Below are 25,377 nucleotides of genomic sequence, written 5' to 3' on the forward strand. Positions count from 1 at the left end.
AGCAGAACAAAGAAAATAGCACTGAAATACCAGAAAGCTTATGCACATATTAATTATACTTAAAGCTATAGCTTTTCCTTGACAGCTTACCTAAATATTGCTTGTTTCAAAGCACCCCCTTGTGCTGGCACTAGGTAAGACAAATTGTACAAGAAGCTTCTGGCTCTCTGATACCTCTCTATCACTTGGTCAGGATCTGTGTTTTTTATGTCACCCAAACCCTTTTTTCTGCTGCAGAGGCCTTTTGCTTAATGGCTCATGTCCAAAGTCCTCCTGAGGTTTCAAAGTACACTACTGAACCCAATCAAACTGATTGAATACAGATGGAGGTAGCCTTCAGACTGTAGATCCTTATTGTTGATGACTAGGAAAATGAAATTACGTGAACATCATATCTGTGGGGAAGTCTAACTAGATTTAAGCATTATGAATTTCTGTGGGGAGCCACTTAATAAGAACAAGTTCATATACTGTCCATAAAGTTTTTGTGTATGTTATTCACAGTTGGTATGCCAAAATATTAAAGACTGTAGTTTTGAGACTTCCAAAGTTTGAGTGACTTTAGTCATTTCCTTCTGGGCTGTCCAAAACTGCTTTTTAGAAATATCTTTTTTCTGGAATTCAGGCTCCTCTGGCAATGTCATGAGTTGAGAGGAGCAAATACAAAAACCCTCCAAGTCTACAATGATTTTGGAAAATCTTGCCTGAACTATGTAATAATGATTAACATTAATTTAGATTTTTGTTTTTAATTAGTAATTAATTTAGATTAATGTTTTTGAAAAGCAACAACCATCACTTCTACAATCAAAGCTAGTGATAACAATGTTTCACTTCTCTTATATCTAACACACGTATCCACTGCCAGCAATATTAGATTGGGCAATCTCTGTCAGTGGCAATGTTCTGATGAGACATCTCCTTGACAGAGACAGTGCACTTTCATTGGGGAAAAAATCCATTCCTTTTTGTTTTTTCTGACTTGAATGTTGAAGATGTTTTGGAAAATGCCCAGATTCTGGGCTTCCTCAATATTTTATTCTTTATTTCTTATGCTTTCTGTAACAAAAATAGAGCACATTTTCCTTGAGGGATTCTGTATAATTCTTGGTGTCTCAGATATTAATTTGGTGATCATTTAATTGCATCACAAGAGCTATTGGGTGAAATTAAATTACAAATAGATGGAAGCAGACAATGCATTATTAAAAAAAAAAAAAAAAGTGAAGTATCTGCAAGTGTTTGAAATTTTCCCCAAGGCACCCTACGTTGTTCATCCTCCAGAGAACCACTGCAACAGAGCCAGAATACTGCTTTGCACAACAGCTACAGCACATAGGCACCTGACTTCACTACCTACACAGGCTTTTTCATCTGTAGCTTGCATATTTATATATCCTACGCACATTCCCTGTCTCCTCAGTTCCTTGGTTCTCCCATCCTAGCTGCATGTGATGCGCTCCGCCTCTCTTTCCTCCTACAATGCCACCCTGCCAGCAGAACCCATCCCATACTCCCTGTGTTGCCTTACGTGGTGCTTTGAGCATTCCTGTCAAGGCAGCAAAACAAATAGCTGATAGGTTTAGGCACATCGATCATTTCATTATTGACATAACTCTTAAGAATTAGCTTAGGTAAAAAATACAACATTCTGTAAATGCTATCTCAAAGGCTATGTGTTTAATGCAGTTTAAGTGCACCAGTGAAGTTTGAATTTGAAAAGGGCACACTGCCTGTGAAAGGCAATGATTTTACATTTGCAAGAGCTGAGTGAAAAGACAAAATTTTGTGGAAGTCAGGTGTGCTATAAAGTGCTACTGTTGCACCTGATATGAAGCAAAAATGAAAGCAGTAATGCGTGAAATACAGATTTTAAGTTGTGATAAGTGCAGATCTAATACAACTTTTATTGCAGACTTCTTACTGCTGACTCCATAAAATACATCACATAAACAGCTGTTAATCTGTTCACTTTATCTTTTAACATTCATTTGTTTAGTAATCAGTTCTCATTTGTTCTACATATGGTATAGCTTCTCTTTTATAGCAGCTGCATATAATGAACATTTGGAGGCTCAAAATGTATTACAAAATTTACTGTTTAACATTTTTCTACATTATTTTTGTATCTGTCACCAAGGACTTTCAAAAGAAAGTTAGGAATTAAAGTCATTAAACATAGAGTAAGGAAAGTTTAGGTGCTTTGTCCTCTTTCTGAACTGATAATTTGTAGTCGAATTTCCTGTGACCGTGCTTCACACTCTGCTTAGCTCCTTTAAGCAATTAATTTTCTCTATTTATACTGCCCATTCCCTTCTGTGATTCACTGACGTCAACATGTCAAATTTGATTCACTTGTCAGTTTTGTTCTGTATCGTATGAGAGACCTCTTGGTAACGCACTCAGAGTAACTTACAGACCTGAGTGCATTTAGAGATTTTAGAAAATGACAGTTTAAAATATTTAAAGTATCAAGTGTTCTGGTTCAGTGTTGGGATCTGTGGTCATTAAAACTGAGCTGTACGAACATAGTTCCCTCCTGGAGTGTTTGAGTGTCATCTTAACTCCTTTTTTCCAATATTCTGATCTTTAACAAGACCATTTTATTACAGTAAGTGTTCTGTATTGTTTATTCATAATTCAGTTGTGTTCTGATTCCTGGAAAGAATGAATAAATTGAACAAATGCTTTTCTTGATAGCAAAATACGGGTGAAAATCTAGCTATGTACTGCAACTCTGCTCATATTAGGGTATGATGACTAATAGCACACATGCCCTTGGATTGGCCAGTAGCATGTTCTTAGTGTTTGCTGTTGACCTTGACCTGCACTGTCTTGTGCGGAGTCTATACAGCAGCAGGCAGAGAAGAAGTTGATCTGTTGGATCTGATGCCATTCTGAAAACAGGAAATTCCTTCCCAGTTCTGCCCAATTCAGCCACAATGCCAGGTGGGTTGTGGAGATGATTAAAGACAGCAAACTACTGCCTAAGTATGCCGAACGTATCATATGCTGTTTTCAGATGGCTGTTTTTTTCGGAATAGCTGCAAGTTAATTTGGTATGTGTCACCAGTCATGTAAATAGATAGATATTGGCATTGTGTGTGCAAACGCTCAGTTGGGGAAAATATACAAAAGATGATTTAGAAAAGAATTTAGAAAGAATTTCAGGCATTTCTGCAAGGCATTTTCTTTGCAAAAGATTTAGCTGTAAGAGAACTGTGCTTGTTTCTAAATTTAACCCTACTAACACCTTTACCACCTTCTCTTTTTTGTTTCTTTTTCTCTTCCAGTGCCACCTTGGGCCTTAATAGCCATAGCCATAGTTGCAGTCCTATTAATCCTTACCTGCTGCTTTTGTCTCTGTAAGAAATGCTTGTTCAAAAAGAAGAACAAGAAGAAGGGGAAGGAGAAGGGAGGGAAGAATGCTATTAACATGAAAGATGTTAAAGATTTAGGGAAAACCATGAAAGACCAGGTAAAGTACCTCTCCTTTTCCTCATCTCTTGAGTTATGTTTGCAGAATTCTGCCTGATGTGTCTAACAAAAAAATGTTGTGCTCGTTGCCTTGATAGTTGCTCTGTGAAGAGAGGACTGATTGTCAGCATCTTCTCAATAGCATCTTGAAGTGTGAATATGGGTATGGCATCACAGATGAATCAGCCAACCAGTTTCTCTCCTCTGCTAATAAAATGAACAGATTTGTAATGACTCTTCTGGAAGGAGAAAGTTTATTGAGATATCCTGGCTGTCACAGAAATGTAGCAAATCTGTACAACTTCCTATTTTCAGGACTTTGACCAAGAACAAGTATAGCATTTATATCTTTCTAGCAGTAGTTCTGAGCACAGCTGATAAACAAACATAGATCTTTACTCTGAATCTCCTTTTACACAAAACCATAAGGTCAACTGAGAAACAAACAACAGCATAGAAAATGAGAAACACACAAAGGAAAACAAAAAGGATTGCATAGAGCATTCGGCACAGTGATACTGAGAGAATTTATTTTGTGCAAGAGGTGAAGCTTAAAGTTATCAGAATATACTTGTAGCTCTAAGTCAGTGGAGTAACTTAGAGGAATAGATTAGCATAATGCCCCTTGAGTAGTATCATCTTCATGAGAGCAGACAAACTTGTCCTTTAGATCTGCTTCATTAAAGAAAGCAAAAGTTGCAGGACCTAATCCTCAGTACAACAGACTTCATTAATATGTTCCTGAAATATTACTTTTTTTAATCAGGATTTTATTATTATCCTTCTTCCTTACAATTCTGGTGTTATAAATTCATAGGTAAAGCTAGTTAGAATAAGCAGAAGAACAGGGAAATAAATGCAAAGAATTCATGTGTTCTTATTGCATTGCCAGATTTCTTAAGCAAAGACAAAGGGCTCTATTTTTCAAACAAAAAGTACTGAGAAGACTTAGAGAATTGCAATATGAAACCTCTTCAGTAGTTGACAATAACTGTAAAGATATTGCATGTGTCTGTGCTCCCAAGACTTTTCATAAGATATAGCCAGAGTAATTCAGAAGCGCTTATCCAGCCAATGAGAAAAGATTAAAGCAAAGTATGGAATGAGTAGTTCCTCCCATTAGCTGGAATCTAGTGTGTGAGAAAAGACAGGTTGATTAGTAATAGAAGCCAAATCTGGGAGCCTGAGGAGCATCAGATGAAGAGCAAGATCCCGGAAAAGCCTAGAGAAGAGTAGCTAAGAGTCGTATGGAGCAATCCAGCAGAAGTGGTGGGATGTCACTGTACACTGATGGAACAGCCACTGGTGAGGCTCATCAGCCAGTCCTCAAGAGACCTGCTACAGGCTAGCAGAGTTTTCCAGGCATGTAAGTCATGACAGGGGAAGAATATCAAAAGTGGGTGAGGAGATCTTGTAATTTTTCTAGGTGGCTCCAGCTATTTCCAGTTTCTGAAAGGACAGTTTTTGTTGTTGCTCAGTGGACAGTAGTCATTGCTGAAATGTCAACGCGCAAGGCTGCCGTTAATTTTTCTAGGCTATACACTGTATCCATAGAGTAAGCTTTAGATGGTGCCCTGGTGCACAGCTTCAGCCTTGTTCCACCAGGAGGGAAGATGCTTTTCATGTACCATGTTGGTGTACTGAAGTGCAAAGCTTCAAGTATAGACACAAGGCAAATTCATATCTGCAAACAACCTCAGCAGCACACAGAGTTAGTACTGTAGATATACCTTTTCAAGGTCAGAAAGATAAGTGAGGTTGAACTTGGAATACAACAGAGCAGAAATTGGGTGTTTTCCTTTGAAAAAGATTTTGAATTTTACTGATCTTGTTTTCTCCGTATGATGAATATGAAACAAACCCTTTTACTTTAAGCACCCAGATTGAGGATTTATGAATTCCCTGTACTTAATTTAGAGGTTGTATTATTAAATAATTTTGAGTTATTTCCCCACAAGCCATACATGGTAAGTCACTTCATCAATTGTTGGTTTACCCAGGGCTACTTTTAGCTAGCTTCTTTCCATTGAAGCAAAGGTAATTCGAAAGAACTCTGATTATGTCTGTGGAAAAAATCCTTTGCGATGTTGTTTGCTGTGTTCTACCAATGTTACTAATTATAACAAACCTAATACTTCCTTGCAGGATAAATAATGTGCAGTTTGTTTATTGATATTAATGTGGAGTTTCTTCTGTATCATTTAAGACCACTGTTGTATTGAGAATATATAATTGAGTGTTTTTAATTGTATTTGTTAGGACCTGGATAAATGACCATGGATTCTTGGAAAATAAATATATAAAATGCAAAATTTTATTATGTAATTAGTATTGAATTTAATAACTTTATTTTTTCTGGAAAATTTTGATTAAAAGCTGATTCACGGCTCCTTATTTATTATTTATCAAAAAAGTAGCTCAAACTTTGAAATGTTACACCGTTAGGTATTTCAAGATGTTTGTGGATGCCCCGTCCTTGGACGTGTTTAAGGCCAGGTTGGACGGGGTCCTGGGCAACCTGATCTGAATGTGTATGTTTGGTGGCCCTGCTAGGCAGGGGGGTTGGAACTACATGATCCTTGGGGTCCCTTCCAACCCGGGTGATTCTGTGATTCTGTGATTCTGTTTCCATTCAAAGTATTCTGTATAGGTATGTGAACATATTTTGCCCAAATATTTTGTGTTTTAACTGACGTGGTTTGGTCTGCAAAGTAAACCTGATGAGGATAGATTCTCAGCTGAGAAATATAAATGCTGGACCCTTACTAAGTGACTGCATCACCAGCTCTCTGGCCAGTTTTCCTCTTATGTGTCTGGGATTTCTAAAGCAAGTTGATTGAGTTACCTCCCTTAATTTCATACTAGTTGGTAATGCATACATTTTAGGTCCTTGGCATTGAATAGTTTCTAACAACTTAATTCCTGATTTTTCAAAAGTCAGCTGTCTTTTTTTTTTTTTTTTTTCAATATGAGTGATTTTTTATTCTGGCAATTTAATCTGAAATTATTAGTGCAGGCTTTAGTATACCTAGCTGAGCTCAGTGCAATGTTAAATGTAAAATACTTCACAAAAGAGCAATGAATCACTTTCGAAGTTCTGTCATAGAACAGAAAGGGGTGAAAAAATGGAAAAGTAATTGTAAATCAGGATGTTAATCTGTTGCCTTTATAAAGGGCAACGTACAGTACCAAAAATCTTAAATGTTGTCAAAAAACAATAAGCTTAGTTCAGTCATCGTTAAGTCTGAACATACGAGTGCTAATTACATGCTGCCTTCAGCTGAGAGAACATAATAGCAGTTGATAGGCACTTGGCACCTTGCAAGATCCTAGTTCCCTAGGCACACAAAACTTGAAAGGGAGCAGCATTTGGCAGTATCAGCCTCTGGAAGTGTAATTTCCAGCTTAGCCTGGTTTAGTTTGTCAAAGAGAACTTCTGGCTTACATGTGCTCATGCTGACCTGCATGTCCATGCCAAATCCGTATAGAGTCGTAAATTTGGCATAAGTGAAGGTACTTTTGACACAGAGACTCAGCTGGATCAATAGTCAAGCACAGTAGCTAGATATTCTAGAAAATGAAATGATTTTTGCTTCTGTTAGACTTACACTTCAGAATGACCACTTTGCTGAACACAACTTTTAGTCTGATTTTTAAATGAGAAACTGTGAAATAATACAGATTTCGAGCAAATTTGATTGCAATGAAGTGAGAGAAGAGTTTGAAATAAGACAAGGCTTTCAGTCTTCAAACACATTTCTACATCTCTCCATGGTTACTTTTTCAAGCAGAGTACACAACTCTGCCAAGAGCTGGGGACAGGAGAAGATTCAGTCTGGGGAGCCGAATTATTATAAGAATGTACTAAAAAAGGTCATTTCTCCATGGTTTTTGCTAATGTTTGTATGTGGATGTTTTAATTTTTATTTCTTCCTTCTATGTCCTCCTTGTCTGTGTTGTGTCTCATGACTGTTCTGGATTGTCACTTGCGGTAGGTTTACTTTGCTATTCGGATGCACCTAGTCTAAAGCTCTGATACATATAGTCTTCTGACAGCTCTGGCTCCTCAGCTGAGATTTATATGTAGTAGCTTTGGTACACACATCAAGAGGCTGAACCAAACTGATTGGGTATTTTCTTGGTGGGGAAAGGCTAGAGGAGGGGAAAACAAGAGGTTGTTATTTTTTCTGTAGCTCAAATATTTTGTCAAACTGTACTAGAAAGCTCAAGTTTGAAATCAATGGGTACCTAAAAATAACTTGCTAGTGTTATTTCCATCTGCTATAAATGTCACCGTATCAACAGTAGACGGAAGCAAAAAGTGTTTTTTGCTGTCTTTTTCTTAGCATCAGTAAAATTATTTGTACCCCATGAAACTTGCTGTGGGCTGTCACATCATCCCAGTATAGGGCACGTGCTTTAAGTCCATAGTACTCCATGACAAACTCTTTTACGTGATCTTACTGCAGATTTCTCTGGGTGCACCTGAGTGACTACTGGCACCAGCATTTTTATGAGATCTTCCCATCACACTTTTCTTCCTTGTAACTTCCCAGTGTCTTCCATGCCTCCAGTGGCTACTTTTTACCTTAAGAAAAAAAGCCCCAAACACCCAGCCCTAGAGATGCTGTAATAGCTGCTGATTTATTGGGTCTGAATATAATGCATTGGTACAGCAAAATTCTTGCTTAAGCTAAACCTATGGGCTGAGGAAAGAATAGACTTAATCATTTCAGTCATGAACAGTGGCACTGAAAAATTACTAAAATTTAGCTCTATGGCTTGGAGATTGGTTGCTGTGGTCATCTGAACCTTTTATTAGGTCACAAAGCATTTTTGGAGAAGGAGATTTAATATCTCAGTCATTCCTCATTGCATCAGGCTGAAACACCGTCACTAGTGAAACGTTTTTGTTTTACAATGGATGTGTCTGCTAAATGAAACAGGAGACCTGGAATCAGGTATATGTGCTATACTCTGGAATATACAGAGTATACTTCTGACTTTCTGTGGCCTTCAGTTGTTCACAAACTTCTTTGGATCTTTATTTTTCCTTTATGTAGGCCTTTCTTTTCCACTGGGGTTAAGTACTAACTTCATCACAATATTATGTTAGTTTTCATGTATTAATTACAGTGAACTTATGGAACATTATAAAGTAATACAATAGTGAGAGCTGCAATTGCAACAGACAATTTCAGTAGTAAACCCTTTTTCCTGCAAAGGAGCAAAAACGCTGAAGACCTTTTTAATGTTAGGTACCTTCAGAAATATTTCAAAGTCATGTGTGTTGACCTTGTAGCTTAAGGAAAGTTAGTAAAATGAAGTCAGTAAAATCTGCACCGTCTTCCAAAGAGCCTGTACTTCACTTAAAAGGAACCCAAGCCTTTATTACTAAGTATAGTCCAGTAGGATCTTCTGTGGGGATAGGAGCACTTCCTGACAGCAGTCTTTTCTTCTGCAGTGTTTCTTTATATTTATTTGTTTTCCCAGTTGAATGCTTAGAGAATAGTGAGAATTAGGGAAGGCCACCTGTCAGTCTCAGCAAGGCAATTCCCATTTGTTGGTATCTTCAGCCCATGCTGATGACGTTCACCACAGTTTATCTGCAATGCAGTGAAGTATCTTAATTCACACTCAGAAAGACAGCATGTGCTGCACAGTACAGTGTGGAGAATTAGTCAAACAATGTGAACAGGTCTTTATTAGAAAACAAGCCCAATTATATACTGTGATGGTCAAAATGGGTTGATTGGGTCCCATTTATGTGTTAATTCAACCTCAGACTCAAAGGACTGTCCTACTGCTTTTTTTTTTACCCATCTCAGAAGCCAACTGTTTGGGATGGATAAAACTTCCTGAGAAAATGTGAAAGCAACGTGTTTATGAAGATGCAATGTTATATATGAGTACATTCTACAAGGTTTTCTGCAAAATTCTTATTTAGCATAGGTTAGTATTAGACTTCATAACCTTGGAACTGTGAAAGCAACATCTATGAGCCACATGGCTGGGCTTATTTGCATTCCTATCTCTTCCTCTCAGCCACTCCCAAGGAGACAGAGGAGCCTGCTGTGCATGATTCCTACATTTCTTTTTCCCCCCTTTCAAAAATATTTTTCCTATTAAATAACTACTGTTACTTTTATTGTAACCTATTGTACTGTTAGGATAAAATGAAGATACAGACTTACATGTCTTGTTTTCTGTACTGAAGGTCTTACCATAGGAATCTTCTATAGTCAAGGATGTTTGTATCTTGCATTCTTTTGATTAACAGACCAGGTTTTGAATTGTTTATTCAAGACCAGAGTCTGCAGGTTCCTAATGAGTTGTGTCTAGGAGGTATGCAATTATTCCATAAATTAAGTGATTTGAATCACACTCTCAAGACATTCACATGTATCCACTGATTATGTGGAGAGCTGAGCTCCTACACTAAGTGCCTGAAGTTATTGGAAATGAGTAACGTACAACAGGAACAGCAGTTCATATTAATGAGGTATGAACTTAAAACCCTAAAGGGAGTATTTATTTGTTTAATTTTTAAGCAAGGCATGTAGTCTTTTCAAACGGAAAGGTGAATAATGTCTATGAATAGTAGAATAACCTTCAGGTACAAGAATATCAGATACTTGATAAGGTTCCGTTTAAAGGATGGTCAAAGCTTATCTCTTTTTATATGAATAAGCCAAAAGGACAGTTCTTTGCCAACTCTTTCTTCTTTATATCAATGTAGCACCCAATAAATCATGTCCAGCTATATTTAGATTAATTTGCATTGTTAAATAGATGTAGCACTAATTATATAGTATGACAAATTTTTAACAGAAATAAATTTAGTACTCAGAGTGGTCCTCCCGTGCCCAGGAGCCAGCTCTATCCCAAAGCATGCTTCCATCTGGCCATCTGCCATTCGTTTGGGAAGGATGTAGAACAATTGATTGAGCAGCATGCATTGGCCAAGCAGCCTAAATCTGCCTCCTACTCACAGCCTGCTGCTTAGCACAACGAACCACTGCCATATGGGAAGTGGGGGCAGAGCATGCTACCATACTTGCAAGAGCACTTGCATCTTTTTGTTCATGCACATGGGCCCTGTGGTCAGCCATGATCCACGGGGTGAACTTCCAAAATAGACCCCTGGGTTAACACTGACACTGTCTGAGTCTTTCAGCAAATAAACAAAAAAGCAAAAAGCAAAAGAAAAATATTAATTTGAGGACTTAGAAGTTCCAACTTGAATTTACGTATCTGTATTTTACATTTGCTACATCCCTCTGTTGAGACAAAAGAAATCAGTATTTCAGTACTCGAACAATTCAGTGAGCTTTTAAGCTGAATGTGATGGCCTCATGTCAGAGAGGTCCTAAAGAAAGCAAGCCTTTGGATAATCCAGCAGACCATTTAAAACCTGGATAACAAGCAAGGAAGTAGTGTCAGGGCATTGCATGCTGGACGCAGCAGGGTCATTCTGTGCATCAGTGTGGCCCACTGCTACTGAGTGAGGCCAACAGTCTTACAGCATTAATGGCAAAGTCAATTTCACAGAGGCCAAAACCTGGCTCAGCCACTGGAAACCCATGCACAACATGCTCTTTAAATTAACTCATGGAGAGAAAGCAGATGCTGAAAGAATGAAATGTTGCCTTTCCTTCTGAGGGGCTCTGGTAGAAAATGTGTTACAATTGCAGTCTTTTCTGTTTTGTGAGAGGGAATCAGCCAAGATTTTTTAAAGGCTTTTCTTTTGCCCCAGGATAAAAATTGGCCACATCAGAACTGTGGTGTACTTGAATGTGAAAGAAATTGATAAGAAATGCACCACCATTAGGTGCAGCCATTCGTAAGCATGGACATCAATAGGACGAAAAATTGCCTTTCTGATAAATTCATTGTTGGACATGGCACAGAACATTCTCGCTACAAAATAATATTGTTTTCTTCCATTCAACTCAGCAGGCATTGCACAAGCCTGAGGACTGGACATCACTCATATGTTAAAAAAACCTCCTTTACCACGTGAACAAGAAGACTGATTGACAGGGCAGATGTAGAGGGAAATCAGACTGCAGCATGCACCGTGGTGAAATAACCTTGCAGGCTGTAGTCAACATTATGTTTTCCTTCCTAACATGTCTCCTTGCTTACTGGTGACTTTTTTCCTTACATGAGAGGCCGTAGTTCACCCCATGAATGGAATCAACCCTTAAACACTGCTAATGAAAATCTTTCTGTTATCTACAACGGTGAAAGATACTCTGCTTGCAGTCCTAAATAAACTGTGAAATGAGCATTAACAAAGACACAAAGATAACTGAGACCAGAATCAAAGAGCAAAGTGTACCTTCTTGGGTCTTTTCCTCCTCACAGTGACTCAGATGAGGTTGTGACCTCTGCCTTGCTTTGCAGGACGCTGTGAAATACACTCTGGGGAGACATTAAATAAAAACAATGCATGGAGCTGTTTTAATCTCATGTGCATTGTGCTTTGTGGTGGATAGCAGTAGTAAAAACCCATTCACAGGGTGTGGGTCCACTGGTGGAGCTGAGCTGGAAGCAAAGGGTGTTCACAGCACCAGAATGGCAGCATCAGTGCCAAGAGGCTTTTGCTGCCTGGTGCAGTGAAGCAGAGAAGAAGCCCAGGAAATGCAAGAACCCAGTGCAGGGCATGGAATCTGCAGAACTGCAATCACAGGCACTGCTTTGGGTTTTCTTTCCCTTTTTTTTTTTTAATGCAAAAGACGAAACTACAAAAATAAATAAATAAATAAAAAATTAAAAAAAAAAATTGAAAATGAAGCATTTTCTTTATAAACCCAGAAGAGGAGACTATAAAACCACCCTTAATTGTGTTACAGAAGCGAAGAAAGAACCAGTAAATTGAACTGTGGATCTCTGCTGTAATTTAGCTCTATTTGTTATAGAAGTCACTACAGAGTAGATGAGCTTGGGAACAATTGACTAAGCATGGAGCAGAAAAGAAAATCCTAATGGCATATGTAAATTTATGTCTGTGCCCTTGGTTCAAACAAGTTACAGAGCTCATTCAAATAAGGATTAAATGAGGGGTTGCTCAAAGAATTCATTTTCCAGCTCTAAGGAAACATATTATATATTGTGTGGTTCTGTTATAGTCCCTGGCACAACAGAACTTCTCCCACTTGCTGATTTCATTACATGTGAATGTGTCACCTTGTAATGGTTGTATTAGACTAACAAAATATAAATATTTTTTTTTTACATTCTTATTTACATACAAGCATACTTTTTTCAGACACTTACACACATGTAAGAGGATATGGACATTTCTTTGCAGTTTATTTCTGTATGTTCACCTGAGTGAACTTCTTAGTCTTTCATAATTAGAAAAAAACAAATGTTTTTCAGCATGATGAAATAATAGATTTCTATGCTGCTCTCTATATATGACAGGAATTAAAAATGTCATAGAATTAAAAGAATATTTAGAAACCAAAGGGGCTTATATTTTTCTGCACTGTAATTCAGGCTTTCTGATCACGGTTGTGTCTGCTGAAGTGGCTTGAGTTGGAAGTTAGTTTATAATTAAAAATATTTGATTTATTTCAAAACCAATAAAATATAGCTGCTTATTTTAATTGATTGTAGAGATACAGCAATAAGAATCAGCATAGCGTGATGTTGTGTACTGTAAATTGAGGGTTGCAGTGCTATTCCATTATTGATCTTTCAGAAAATCTCAATACAAAATAAGAATCTCTGTGGGGTGTTTCATATACTTTGAAGCAATTCAATCCCTCTTCCTCTTTGGAACACAGCAGCAGCATCACACATGAGAAAATTCTGTGCTTCCCTTGACCCATCTGCTTAAAGCATTGTCCTCTAATCCGAAAGCAAATTCCTCTCCTGAACTTAAAAACCGTTACATGCAGACAGCTTTAGAAGTAAGCATTTGTCATTTCTTCCCTCCTCCTCCCTCTCCTAAACCTTGGACAAATCTGAACGCCATCTCATTCTTAGCGTTTCTTAGTTCTTCGGTGTTTCTGAGTCAAGGTCAAGAAGAATAATATAGCTACTCAGCTGATGTGAGTAACATGAAACATTTTCCCTCTCTCCTGGGAAATAGCTTTCACCTTCCAATAGGACTCTCATAAACTATGGAGGAGTTTACCAATCATACAATGTTTTGTGTCTGCACTTCAGCACTGCCTTGCAAGAGTTCTAAGAACTCCTTAGATTCCCTTTTGTATTTTCTGAAGACATAGTAAGAATTTTTTCACAGCCAAACCTCTCACATTTCCTGATGTAATCAGGTATGCAGAAGAGTATATAGTTTTTCTGAAGAGAATATGGATGTGTAAATTTTGCCTTGTTGCAATAGTTACAGATGCCTCATAGCTGGAAAGGATCACAGAAGGTTCCCTTTGCAGTCTCCATTTTGTTCCTGAGGAATGGCTGCAGGATTGTTCTGCTCAAACCAAATCCAAGCCATAAGTAGGTGTAATAGCAGAAGGGACAACACTTATCCCAGAATCAGGGATATCCTGGAGCTGTTCATCATTCTTCTGTCACGCAGTCCTCTGCTAGGGTGGTACTGAGATGATTCAGTGGGTCTTGGAGTTCACATCCCATTCTGAGTTAATGCTTCATGTTGTCTCCAGGCTCTGATCGATGTGATTGCTTCACTGCAATTGAGTCACATCTTTTTTTTTTTTCTTTCTTTAATTTGTGATTACAGAATCTCAAGATTATTTTTATTACCAATGAAAGAAAGGTGGTTGGTGTAATCATGTCACTCCATATTCTGAAATTCCCATGTATAGTCCTGCAGGATTTGTGTCCAGACTGGCTGTGCTCCAACATTATCTTCTTGCTACGTTTGTTGTTGTGGAACAACAACAGGGAATTCAGCTCTGCAATTAAAATATCTCAGAGTACTATTAGATAGTCCAGTCCTTCCAAACACAAATGGTTTAGTTCAGAAAGTATTATTTTTCCAACATTAGGGGTGATTCTCATCTGCTGTCAACCTTTCCCACTGATTGCAACATCATGGAACACTGTAATTTGTGTTCCTAGCAAAGAGTCCATCATTCACTAACATTCAGATATTTAACACAGCTCCTCAGTTTGCATCAATCAATGTTGCTGCATTGATTTCAGTTGAGGCATGCCAGCTGAATTGCTATCTTTTTTCCAAAAAGTAGAAAAATAATTGCTTAATACTGTACAGTTTTCAGCCTGACCTTTTGAATTTTAAATCCAGCTTCTGAAAAATTACGTTTTCTACTTCGGAGATCAATCTTTCCTCTTACCACACCCACGCCACTATTGCGTGGCCCCCGCTTCCTTCATGGCTGAGTGAGAATGCTAATGCTTTTCTGCAGTTTTTATTTTGTTTTCACAAACCACCATCAGCAGTAGGTATTGCTATTTCCTAGCCTCACTGTCTCTTCAGCTATAAAGCTCCGGCTGCAACCTATTGTATATAAATGCTGTTGATTTCTTCAGACCACATCACTTTGTGAAAAAAAAGAAGGAACAAAATAAAACAGATCAAATCTTATTATTGCACTCAATAGTCTGACTGTGCAGGCAGAAGCTCCATACTGAAGGAACTTTAATCCTGACAGGGCTCTTATAGATAAACATATACCAGCGCGTGCAAATCAGAATTCTGGCTGAATGCTTTCAGTATCATTTCCTTGCTTTAACAATCTAAACTTTATTTTCACATTTTCCACAATAATTTCTCATCATTTTTGTGCATTTTTCAGTTCTTACACGGTATAAAGCTGCATATATAGGTGTAATTTGTATGGTTTAATAGCTGTATAAATTCCCCTTTTCACAATGCAAATACTTCTGCTTTCTGGTACAGCAAAACAACAACAACAAAAAAAGATGACATTATTTAGTATTTTCACTGTGTAACTGCTGCCTCCTTTGAAAATAGCAGGTTTTATGTAATAGCTAAAACTGTAAACAGTATTTCTGTATTTTTTTTATTTTTTCCAAGCAAACTACAATCAGTTTTCAATCAGTTTGGTTCAGCTATGCTTTACAGGAAGAATGAATAAAAAGGAAACTGGTCTCGGGAGGGAGGGAAAAGGAGAAACATGCATTTGCTAATGGCATGGTGATACCTTTGCTTCCATATTCATTCTAAATAAACATGGAAAATGTTTGGCATATGATTGTAGGAAGAACTCATCCACAACACATGCTCTTTATCATAGTAATCCTACAGAAGTGTGTTGCCAATTGCAAGTGATTCACAGCATGCACAATCAGGTTTCACATTGCCAAGATATACTTAAGTTGAATGAATTGCGTGACTTTGCTTATTTAATAGCATGTTTGCCTCCTTGTGCCTCTTTAAGAGACGGTGTGAGCCCAGAACAATTCTTTGGTATGAAGTTGATATTTTCTTTCTACTTTCAGGTTTTATGACAGTTGTTGCTTGTAATATTCCAAGAAGCTTTCTTCCTACTTGCATTGCTTGCTTGCTGATTTACTACATATTGAGCAACCTGAATAGTATAAATATACATATGTAAACTGCACATTTGGATTTCGGCCATCATGCTTGCTTTTAACGGCTTCAAAATTTGTCTGACTTAAACTAGTACTTAGGAGTTAACTTTATTTATTAGTTCTACATTCCTTCTTTCTAGGCTCTCAAGGATGATGATGCTGAGACTGGGCTGACTGACGGGGAAGAGAAAGAAGAGCCGAAAGAAGTGGAGAAACTAGGGAAAATCCAATATTCTTTGGATTATGACTTCCAGAACAATCAGGTTTGAAACAACCAACCTGTAACATTTCAGTTGTCTGTATGCAAGGGGAGAATGATCTTATACCTGTAGGTACAGTAGAATTTTCTGAAATCCTTACTGAGTAAAGGAAGAATGCAAGACTGCAGATGCATGACAGAAGTATTACTAAATTAGCATACAGCATACCCTGAATTCATAACTTTAATCAAAATTGAGAACAGTTTCATGTAGTTATTATTAATAATGTATTAAAGTGTCACCAGTCAATATTGAGCTACATTATAGTATGAAGCTTACATGTGAACAGCAAAAGATAGCTTCTGCCTCTAGGTATTTAAAACATAAGCAAACAAAAGATGGGAGGAAAAAGAAAGGGACATAAAAGTAATTGTCCCAATTTATTCATCAGTAGATGTTTTAACAAGTTCATAAAATTACTAGAAGTAGCTTTCTCTCACTGCTTCATGTCCACCTTGCCTTATTAACTCGTTATCTCAAATTCTGTTGTTCTCCATGAAAGCACACCTTTTTGATAAAGCAAATTTTGTTAGGAACTGAAAAGCAAATAAAAAGTTCTGTCCCTCTCAGAACAGTAAAGTTGAACGGGAAAAATCTCCAGTCAAGAGCTGATTTTGAGAACTGTATTTTATGAAAGGATATGCAATAGGAAAGATACAAATCCATGGGTGCATGTAGTATTGAACACAGTAAATTCACGAGGTATGGATTCCTGTTTTATTTTGCTATTCTAAAACGTGCTGCAGTTTGAAATTTATTGAAGGATAGATGATTGCAAGAGTGGAAAAGGTGATTTGAATTCCTAGAGAGAACAGTATACGTTTGATATTGCTTGAAACTGAAAACCAAAATTGAGGTTATTAATCTGTTGCAGGGTTAAAACTGAAGACAAGATAATTAACATACTTCCTAGAGCATGTTGCCTCTGTTTTAGAGAGACAGATTTTAGTACAGAATTGAATTGCTTTTTTAATCTGTTAACTACATACATACCATAGATTTGTTTTTCACTCTTTGATTTAAAAGACTCATGTATGTTGATCCTGAACCTGTCCATGTATTCATGAAATGTGCATCTAGAATAAGAATGTGAGAGAAGAAGAAAGGTTCTACTTATGACTAAATTAAATGATCTCTAGAGCTCCATACTTTGGAAATCATGCAGGCCACACAGTGGATTTAAAACTAGAAAAAATAAGTCCAGCTTTGAGGAATCTCCCAGAAGCCAGGAGTTGCTTTCTTTGTTTAGCTGTAATGTTTAATGTTTTCCATTTGTTAGATCTTCTGTTTCCAATTTTAAGCAGTTCATTCATGAGAGGGGCCAATATGTTGTGACTGAAGAACTGATATAGAGGAAAGTATTCTCCCAGCTCCTAATCACTTGTCTCTAGATTGACCTTGAAGAGTCACTTGAATAGTTACTTTAGTTTCATGTCCATGAAATAAGAATGAAAAGTATTTTCTCACTCTTCATTATTCTTATGCAGCCTAGTGTAGGCTGGGATGTCTAGACAACATATCATATGACTTCATCTGTTACACTGAAAGATGGCTGTGGCATTTACACGTTTCAAATGTGCTTCAATCCTATTTCTAAAATGTCTTAAGAGATTTAAGATACTAACTTCTCTATCTTATAGTGAGATTAAGAATTGTCATTAGGACTTAGTTAACAATGGCTAGTTTTCATGGGATTTCATTTTGAAAATGTTGTCCCTAGATTACTGCCCAAATCAAGCTATATACACAGCAAGAGAAATTAAATACAAGGAAGACTGGAAGACCCATTTGCTTTCAGTTAAGCTCCATCTTAAATCTGCTTTTGATATATTACCTTTTTGTGTTTTGAGGGGAAAGGTTAAGTGTTGGTGATTTAGAACACAAATTCTGCAGTCAAAATTAGACATTCTTGATTGTTTAATAATGTGATTTCTATTCATGGTGCCCAGCGTAGAAAAATAATGCATAAGAGGCAATAGCAATTGAAAGTTATTTGATTGCAGTCTTTAAAAAGATGAAGTCTGTATTTATCTGTAATCAGCTGCCCTTTGAAAACCTCTTTTCCACTTAAAAACAGCTTTTGTACTGTCTGCATCTGCCATAATTGATTTTCAAAAGTCTGTAGTGTTGCTTCATTTTGCCTTCCTTGAAGGTCGGGGAGAACTGTTTTTCATAACCCAGAAATAGAGTGTGGATGTGTACTTCTCTGTTACAGGGTGATTTTTTTTAGCTGTTCGGTTGTTTTTTTTTAATAAACATCTCTTTGAAATTTCATTTTGCTCTTTTTCTGTCTTTTCAGCTTCTGGTTGGAATTATTCAAGCAGCTGAGCTGCCTGCATTAGATATGGGTGGTACATCTGATCCCTATGTGAAAGTGTTCCTGCTGCCTGATAAGAAGAAGAAATATGAAACAAAAGTCCACAGGAAGACTCTTAACCCTGTTTTCAATGAGCAATTTACATTCAAGGTATTATTTTTTATATATAATTATTGAAATATTTTTATTTATCCACTGTGTATCTCATGCTGGACTACTAAGTTAGATAACCTAGATAATTGGCAACTGCAGCATAGCATAGTTATTTTCCCTGTTTTTTCTCTGATGTTCGATCTTATGATGAAAATAATGTAACACAAGGACAGATCTCAGCAAGTGTAAAATGCACAGTTTGATTTTAGGCATTTCAGTTATCCTAATTTATGAAAATCTGATCCATGTCTCATGACTGGATGAAACTTACCAGAAAGTAGGAAAACAGTGCCACTTCGACAAGTGTCAGGTGAATTTCACTAAACCAGCAATTGCTTTAAATATCTCTGTAGCCTGATTTATGAATTTCAGTATACCATTTCTTTTTGCCTCAAAAATAAATTAGAACTCACGGAAGGTAAATGAATGAAGGAATATATGGCAGATTAATCTTACTAGACTTTGTCATAGCTATTCTTTACCGTGCTACTTTACATGTGAATAGAAATCACATCTTGGCTTAATAACATATGTATTAAATAAATGTAGCTAACACCCCTACGTTGTAATGTTTAAGTTGTTCCAGTTGTTCCCCTCAATTGTGTCTTTCTAAAACTGTAGCCATACCTATACTCCAGTTAAATGAAATAAAGAAATTCTATTCAGTGTGTTTCAAAGGGCTTCTCCTAATATACATTCTTCTGCTGTTACTGGAGGCCTTTCTATCTTATAACGACAGCCACAGATTGAAAACAGGAACAGTGAAAGACTCAGGCTATGTAATCATTCAATGAGAAAGATATCCCTGGAGGCCAGAACTACTACTGCATATATAAGCTTATGTTTTCCCTTGAAGATGTTCATAAAAATAATCTTTTGTGGGGAGTTATTTTTTTCTTGAGCTTTCCTAAGAGACTATTTAAAAGAAAACAGTGTTATAAATTACAGATTCCCATGCAGCTCACAAAAGAAAAGAAAGAATCAATAACGCTGTCATCTAAAATGAAGACACAAAATATAAATCAGAGCATCCACTCTTGGACTATAATGTCCATTTATTTTAAGTCACATCGTAACATGCAAATTTTATTCTACAGAAAAAATGTTTCTTTTCCAAGCAAGACATAACAGAAGGGTTTAGGTGCTTATCAATATGGTGCTAATCATTCCCTGTGTAATGTGGTCTGTACTCGAGAGAAAACTCATGGAGCATGCCAAGTACTGTCATTGTACTGGGACTACAGTAAAAAAAAAACAAGTGACCATTTAAATAGTGTTGCAACTTTAATAAGTAATTTCCCTGGGAACTACCAATGGTATCACTCTTAAAGGGTGCAGGTGTTCACCAGGCTGCAGTAATATTAAGTATATACATGCATTGAGCTGCTGAAAGGAAGCAGAAGTCCAAGCTGAACTGCACCAGAAATATTCCTCCTCATTCCCACGATGGTGATTAAATGATCCCACAGAAAGATTCCTGCACTTCCTCAAGGCAGGAACAAGGTTTCTGTCTGGGAGGGTGATGTGTCTGTGCTGGAAGAAGGATCTTCTATGTGTCTTTTAGCGAGGTCTCACCTGCACTCAGAGGCTGAGCCTCTCTGAGCAGAGCAGAAGGCAAGGAGCAGGAGCAATCCTTTACAAGAGCTGGGAGCGTCCTTGGTTGTCCTGAACAAAGCTGTGGGCTAAGGCTGCAGTAGAGGTAATGAAGGGGGGAAGCACTGCTACTAGATCTTCTTTAAAAATGAAAGTAGATAAAATAAGCTTTATTGAGGTCAAGTTAATGATAAAATATACACAGCAGTAAGCGTAGCCTTCTCCTGCATTCCAAATGACCAGGATCCATTAGGTGCAATTGTAAACTCCTGGAGAAGGGAGCTGTAGAACATTTCTCTTCTCCTGTTTTTGATGCTGCATAAAAAAGAAGTGAAATTTTCCAGAATTTTGCCTTCCACATAAATATACCTTCTATAGCTTTTTAGAAGCTATAAATAATTTACAGAATCAAAACAGCTTTTGCAGTAGTATTTGTGTACTTTTACTGCAATGCACCCACCCTGTACCCACTGAAATTACTGTACTCAGTAATGGAAGCTGGAACTGGCTCTCAACTTGAAAAGGTTCTTAAATGTCAGGAAAAAAGATAAACTACTTGTGTTATTAGGTAGTATTTTAAAGAACAAGTGGAAGCCAAACAAACAACAAAAGACAGCAGTCCTATGTTTTAAACAGACCAGAACATACAACAGTTAACAAGGCCAGTGAAAGTGCTGTGCTTTCGGTTCTTTTTTCATATAGACAATTAGCAGAGGAATGTTTACTGAAGCCCATGGAAACCATTTATACTTGCAGAATATGTTCAGATTGACCAAGTGTTCAATGTTAAGTGCAAACATTTCCTAAATTAGAGTTTTCTAGACAGCCACTCAAGTATAGCTTACCTGAGCTACACATCTTCATCTGAATATTAAAAATGTGACTCATAAACGTCCAAACCCACAGCATCTGTCTGAAACACATCAGCTGGAGAATTAGACAGAAATTGGCCTACTGCCACATGATTTCTAACTGTGCACTGTGACTTACAGGTACCTTAGTGTCTGCAGTGTGAAAGGTATCATAATGAAAAATATGCTGTGGGAAGTAAGAGGTAGTGGTGCTGTAAGAAAACTATTTAGTGTCTAATTACTTTGTGTCAGATACAGCAAGCCACTTCTGTTTTTTCATCAGTCTGGGAACTACCCATTTCTGAGTGATGACAGTTGATTTATAGGGAAAAAGATACCATTGTGTGAAAAGTTCATGTGTCTTCAGTGCAAATAATTGGGCTTCCTCTTTCAGTTTCATCAACCACAATATAATTTGAAGTAGAAGGAGAAAACCCGGTAGAGTGATGAGTGAGCTGCCACATTGTTCTATTGAGTGCCATAGTCTGGTCTCAAAAAATACTGCATGTGGTGACTCTGAAACAAATACACCTCATAATTTTCTCTGCTTTTCAATTTACCTGAGATGACAGCTGATAAACTAAAGAAATAGATTTGCATTGTAGTGAACTGATCTTTATTGTCAGAGATACTGAGTTTGTCATTTTCTCTTCTTTACAGGTGCCATACTCCGAGCTGGGTGGAAAAACTTTAGTGATGGCAGTTTATGATTTTGATCGCTTCTCCAAACATGATATTATTGGGGAATATAAGGTTGCAATGAACACGGTGGACTTTGGCCATGTGACTGAGGAGTGGAGGGACTTGCAAAGCGCAGAGAAAGAGGAGGTAATAAAAATTATCTGCTTCTTTTTTTCAGGACACTTTTATTCTCAGCTGGAGAAGCATTCAAACTAGCAACATTATTTTTGCCAAGACAGTCCCCATTTGTTATCAGTATTTCTCAGACTTCACCTGATAAATTTTGATAAGCATCTTTTCCAATACTCACTGAAAAGATGCATTCTCCTTTGCTAATCCTATTTTCAATCTTACTGATACTTTATGCAGCATATTAAGGGAAGTTTTTATGAGTTTGACTTTTTCTTGGATTGTTGCATTTACGGTACATGGAGTTTGTATTTTAATCATAAGAATAATTGCATTTAGGCTTTTTTGTGGCCTTAAATTCTGAATGTTTTCATCTCAAAGCATCTTACTGTGCATGAAAATAATGGTAGGTTTTCATTTAAATGATTTAAAATCTTATTGGACTGCTGTGCAATAATATCCATTGAGTAGAATTGTGGATTTAACAAAGACCTTGCAAGGTGTGGCATCTCACTCAAATATTAATCACCTTTTATTTCTTTCCTCTCTGTGCCAACATACAGTACATCCATTATTTAATAAGTGTAGTCCAGCATGTACACAAGACACTTTTTGGAAATATTTCACCATTACATTGTGTGTTCTGTGAGGGTTGTCATACTGGCACATCCACCTTTTTTACCTACTATAAGACTATTTTGTACTCAGTTTTTCATTTTTTTTTTGTTTTGATTGCCCACTCTTAGTAATAAGAGTGTACAGCATGCTTCAGTTCTCTAGTGAAAGAAGAAGGAATCTGAATCTCCTCATTGTCTGATGTAGTTAACGAGCTGCTCTGGATTCAAACCACAGTTTCAGTAATTGAAAGGACAATATCTGAATGAAATCTTACTGTAATACAAGTGACAAAAAACTGAATATTGAATTAAGACTGTAAGTTATGGAAAATTGAGCAAATATATCACATTGCCTTCTCAGAATTTCCAAAATGGTAGATTTCAGTCTTGCCATTTTGAGTGTTTGCTTTTAAGGACAGTATTTTCAAATGGATTTCTTCTACTACTTACTGATTTAAAGTCAGAGTTACATTGAGACTATTCTGCATGGCATTATTTCATTGTGACAATGTGTGGCTCCCTTATTACATGTGACATTGGTAACCATGCTATGGGATGTTTTTCTTCCAATCTTAGAGATAAAGATGAAATAGCAATTTGGAAAAGAAACCTTCAGCGAGAACCAAGAGAGTTACATCTGTCAGTGGTTTGGGGAGCTGTATTTCACAGAAAATGTCATTCATATTTCCAGATTTGACTACTGCCAAGTACTTCACGACCTTCAAAGTTCCAGGCTCTTTGCTCAGCAGCAAAGATCCCAAGCAAATTCTGATAGATTTTATGCAGTAAATAGCAAGAGACGGGGCTGAGAGAGGTTCTTTTTTTATAAACCTGTTATTGGTTAACACAGCAGACATTTCAGAATTCATAGCAGATATAGCTGTGACCAAGCAGTACTCTGGCTTCAGAATTAGCAAATACAGTACTACACACACAAAGACTAATATGACTTACATAGGGCAGACGTGTAGCAACTGAAACATGCACGTATCTTGGTAGTGATCATATGGCAGCCTAGCTAACTGACTGTAAGAAAACACAATACAAATTGAATTAAAATCCTAAGCAACTGGAGTTCATCCAAAATCATGTGATAAATGAAATTATATTACCACAAAAAAATCTTCTGTAGACTATTCTACATTTTATAGTTGCATAATGAATTCATACCTGACAAGTGCACCTGGATGTAATCTACATTATTTGAAGAATAACATGATATATTTTCTTTTTTGCCCTTACAACATTTAGTTAGGTTTTTGAGTTCTTAACAAGCTACTGCTAATTAGAATTCTGAATATGTTGGCAATTAAGTATCAGATACCAAAATATCCTTAATATCTTGATTATGATGCCAAAACAAGATTTTTGCCAAAGCACATCAGTGGCAAAGTCACCTTGAAAGAGCCATATAGGTGGCATCAGTCAAATGGAGTATAAAAATCTTATTTTCATTTCACTTGATGTAGAATTCTGTTGTTGACACCGTAGAATACACAATTTAATTAACTCTGTTATCACAGAGGGCAAAATCATTTTACGAGCTGTTACTCCTCTATTTGCTCATAAAGTTCCACTGTACTTCCCGTCTTTTTTTCTAAATGGGCTTGAAATTGATGGCATAGGATGAAGATTTAATGAAATATTTGAAGTTCTACTTCTCAAAGCCCAGCCATTTGAATGCCATCTCTCTGATACTCTCTTCTCTTCTGGAAAGGGTCTTATTAATATATTTATGTTGGTGAAGCATTTGAAAGGTACAAGACTTCATGTAAGTATTTGTTATGGCTGAGAAGGGCTTTGTGAATGTATGATGGTGATTTATCTATTAGTCCTTCAGTCTCCTGCATCTGAATGCATGGGAGGGAAGAGTGGTAGATACTGAAAGATGAGTCACTTCTACCAAGTCTGACATATAATGTTTCGGGCACAGAGCATTAAAGAAACAGATGACAGGAGTTCTCTCCTCTGTGTCGTCTACCAGATGTCATTACCATTAACTTTATCTGAGTACAAACTACACCCAGTGTCTGTTATCACTCCAGTACAGAAGGCCAGACAGACCTCTTCTTTGCTCACCGCAGCATGATTCACACTGAGAGTCATCTCTCACGTACTTCAACTGATTTCACTTCAGCCATTTCTGTTATACTGGTACTTCAATTGAAAACCTGTTGTAGCAAACATTCAAAGAAATTTTGGCAAGTGGGGGAAGGAAGAACAGAAACAACTCTTTCTTTTGAAAGCAGTTGAGAAACAGAGCCTCCTTCTGTAAGGATAGAGATCTTCAAACTGACACTGTCTACTGTCAAGACTTCTGCAGACCTCTAATGACTGCCATCATGTTACTCCATGGACAAGAAACCCACTGCAGATAGATAACTTGATCATATGGGAGGGAAGATTTAGGTTGGATATCAGGGGGAAGTTCTTTACAGAGAGTGGTGAGGTGCTGGAACAGGCTGCCCAGAGAGGTTGTGGATGCCCCATCCCTGAAAATGTTCAAGGCCAGATTGGATGGGGCCTGGGCAGCCTCGTTTAGTATTAAATGTGGAGGTTGGTCGCCCTGCATGTGGCAGGGGGGTTGGAGATTATTGATCCCTGAGGTCCCTTCCAACCCTGGCCATTCTTTGATTCTGTGATTTGTTTCACAGTGGACTGTAATGGGAATGTTTTGTATGTGGCTTCTGAGGTGGAAATCTGCTGGAAAACATCAGCAAAGTGGGCAACAGCTTCTTCCCTATTTGATATACAATCCCAGTCAGAGAGATGCTACAATACTG

General features: G+C 37.3%; 1 protein-coding gene across 2 annotated transcripts in view; it reads left to right on the forward strand.

Annotated features, from left to right (window-relative positions):
- The window catches only part of SYT1 (synaptotagmin 1), a 337,749-nt gene that overhangs the window by 245,771 nt on the left and 66,601 nt on the right, over positions 1–25,377 (forward strand). The window contains exons 5-8 of one of the 2 annotated variants that reach the window (XM_048934819.1): positions 3,294–3,478; positions 16,143–16,256; positions 18,553–18,720; positions 21,828–21,995. In XM_048934819.1, the coding sequence (XP_048790776.1) occupies positions 3,294–3,478; positions 16,143–16,256; positions 18,553–18,720; positions 21,828–21,995 (635 nt within the window). Of the gene's footprint in view, positions 1–3,293; positions 3,479–16,133; positions 16,257–18,552; positions 18,721–21,827; positions 21,996–25,377 lie in introns of both variants that reach the window. The other variant, XM_048934815.1, reaches the window with a different exon arrangement.

The sequence above is a fragment of the Lagopus muta genome, chromosome 1 (genome assembly GCF_023343835.1).
Source record: "Lagopus muta isolate bLagMut1 chromosome 1, bLagMut1 primary, whole genome shotgun sequence".
NCBI lineage: Eukaryota > Metazoa > Chordata > Aves > Galliformes > Phasianidae > Lagopus > Lagopus muta.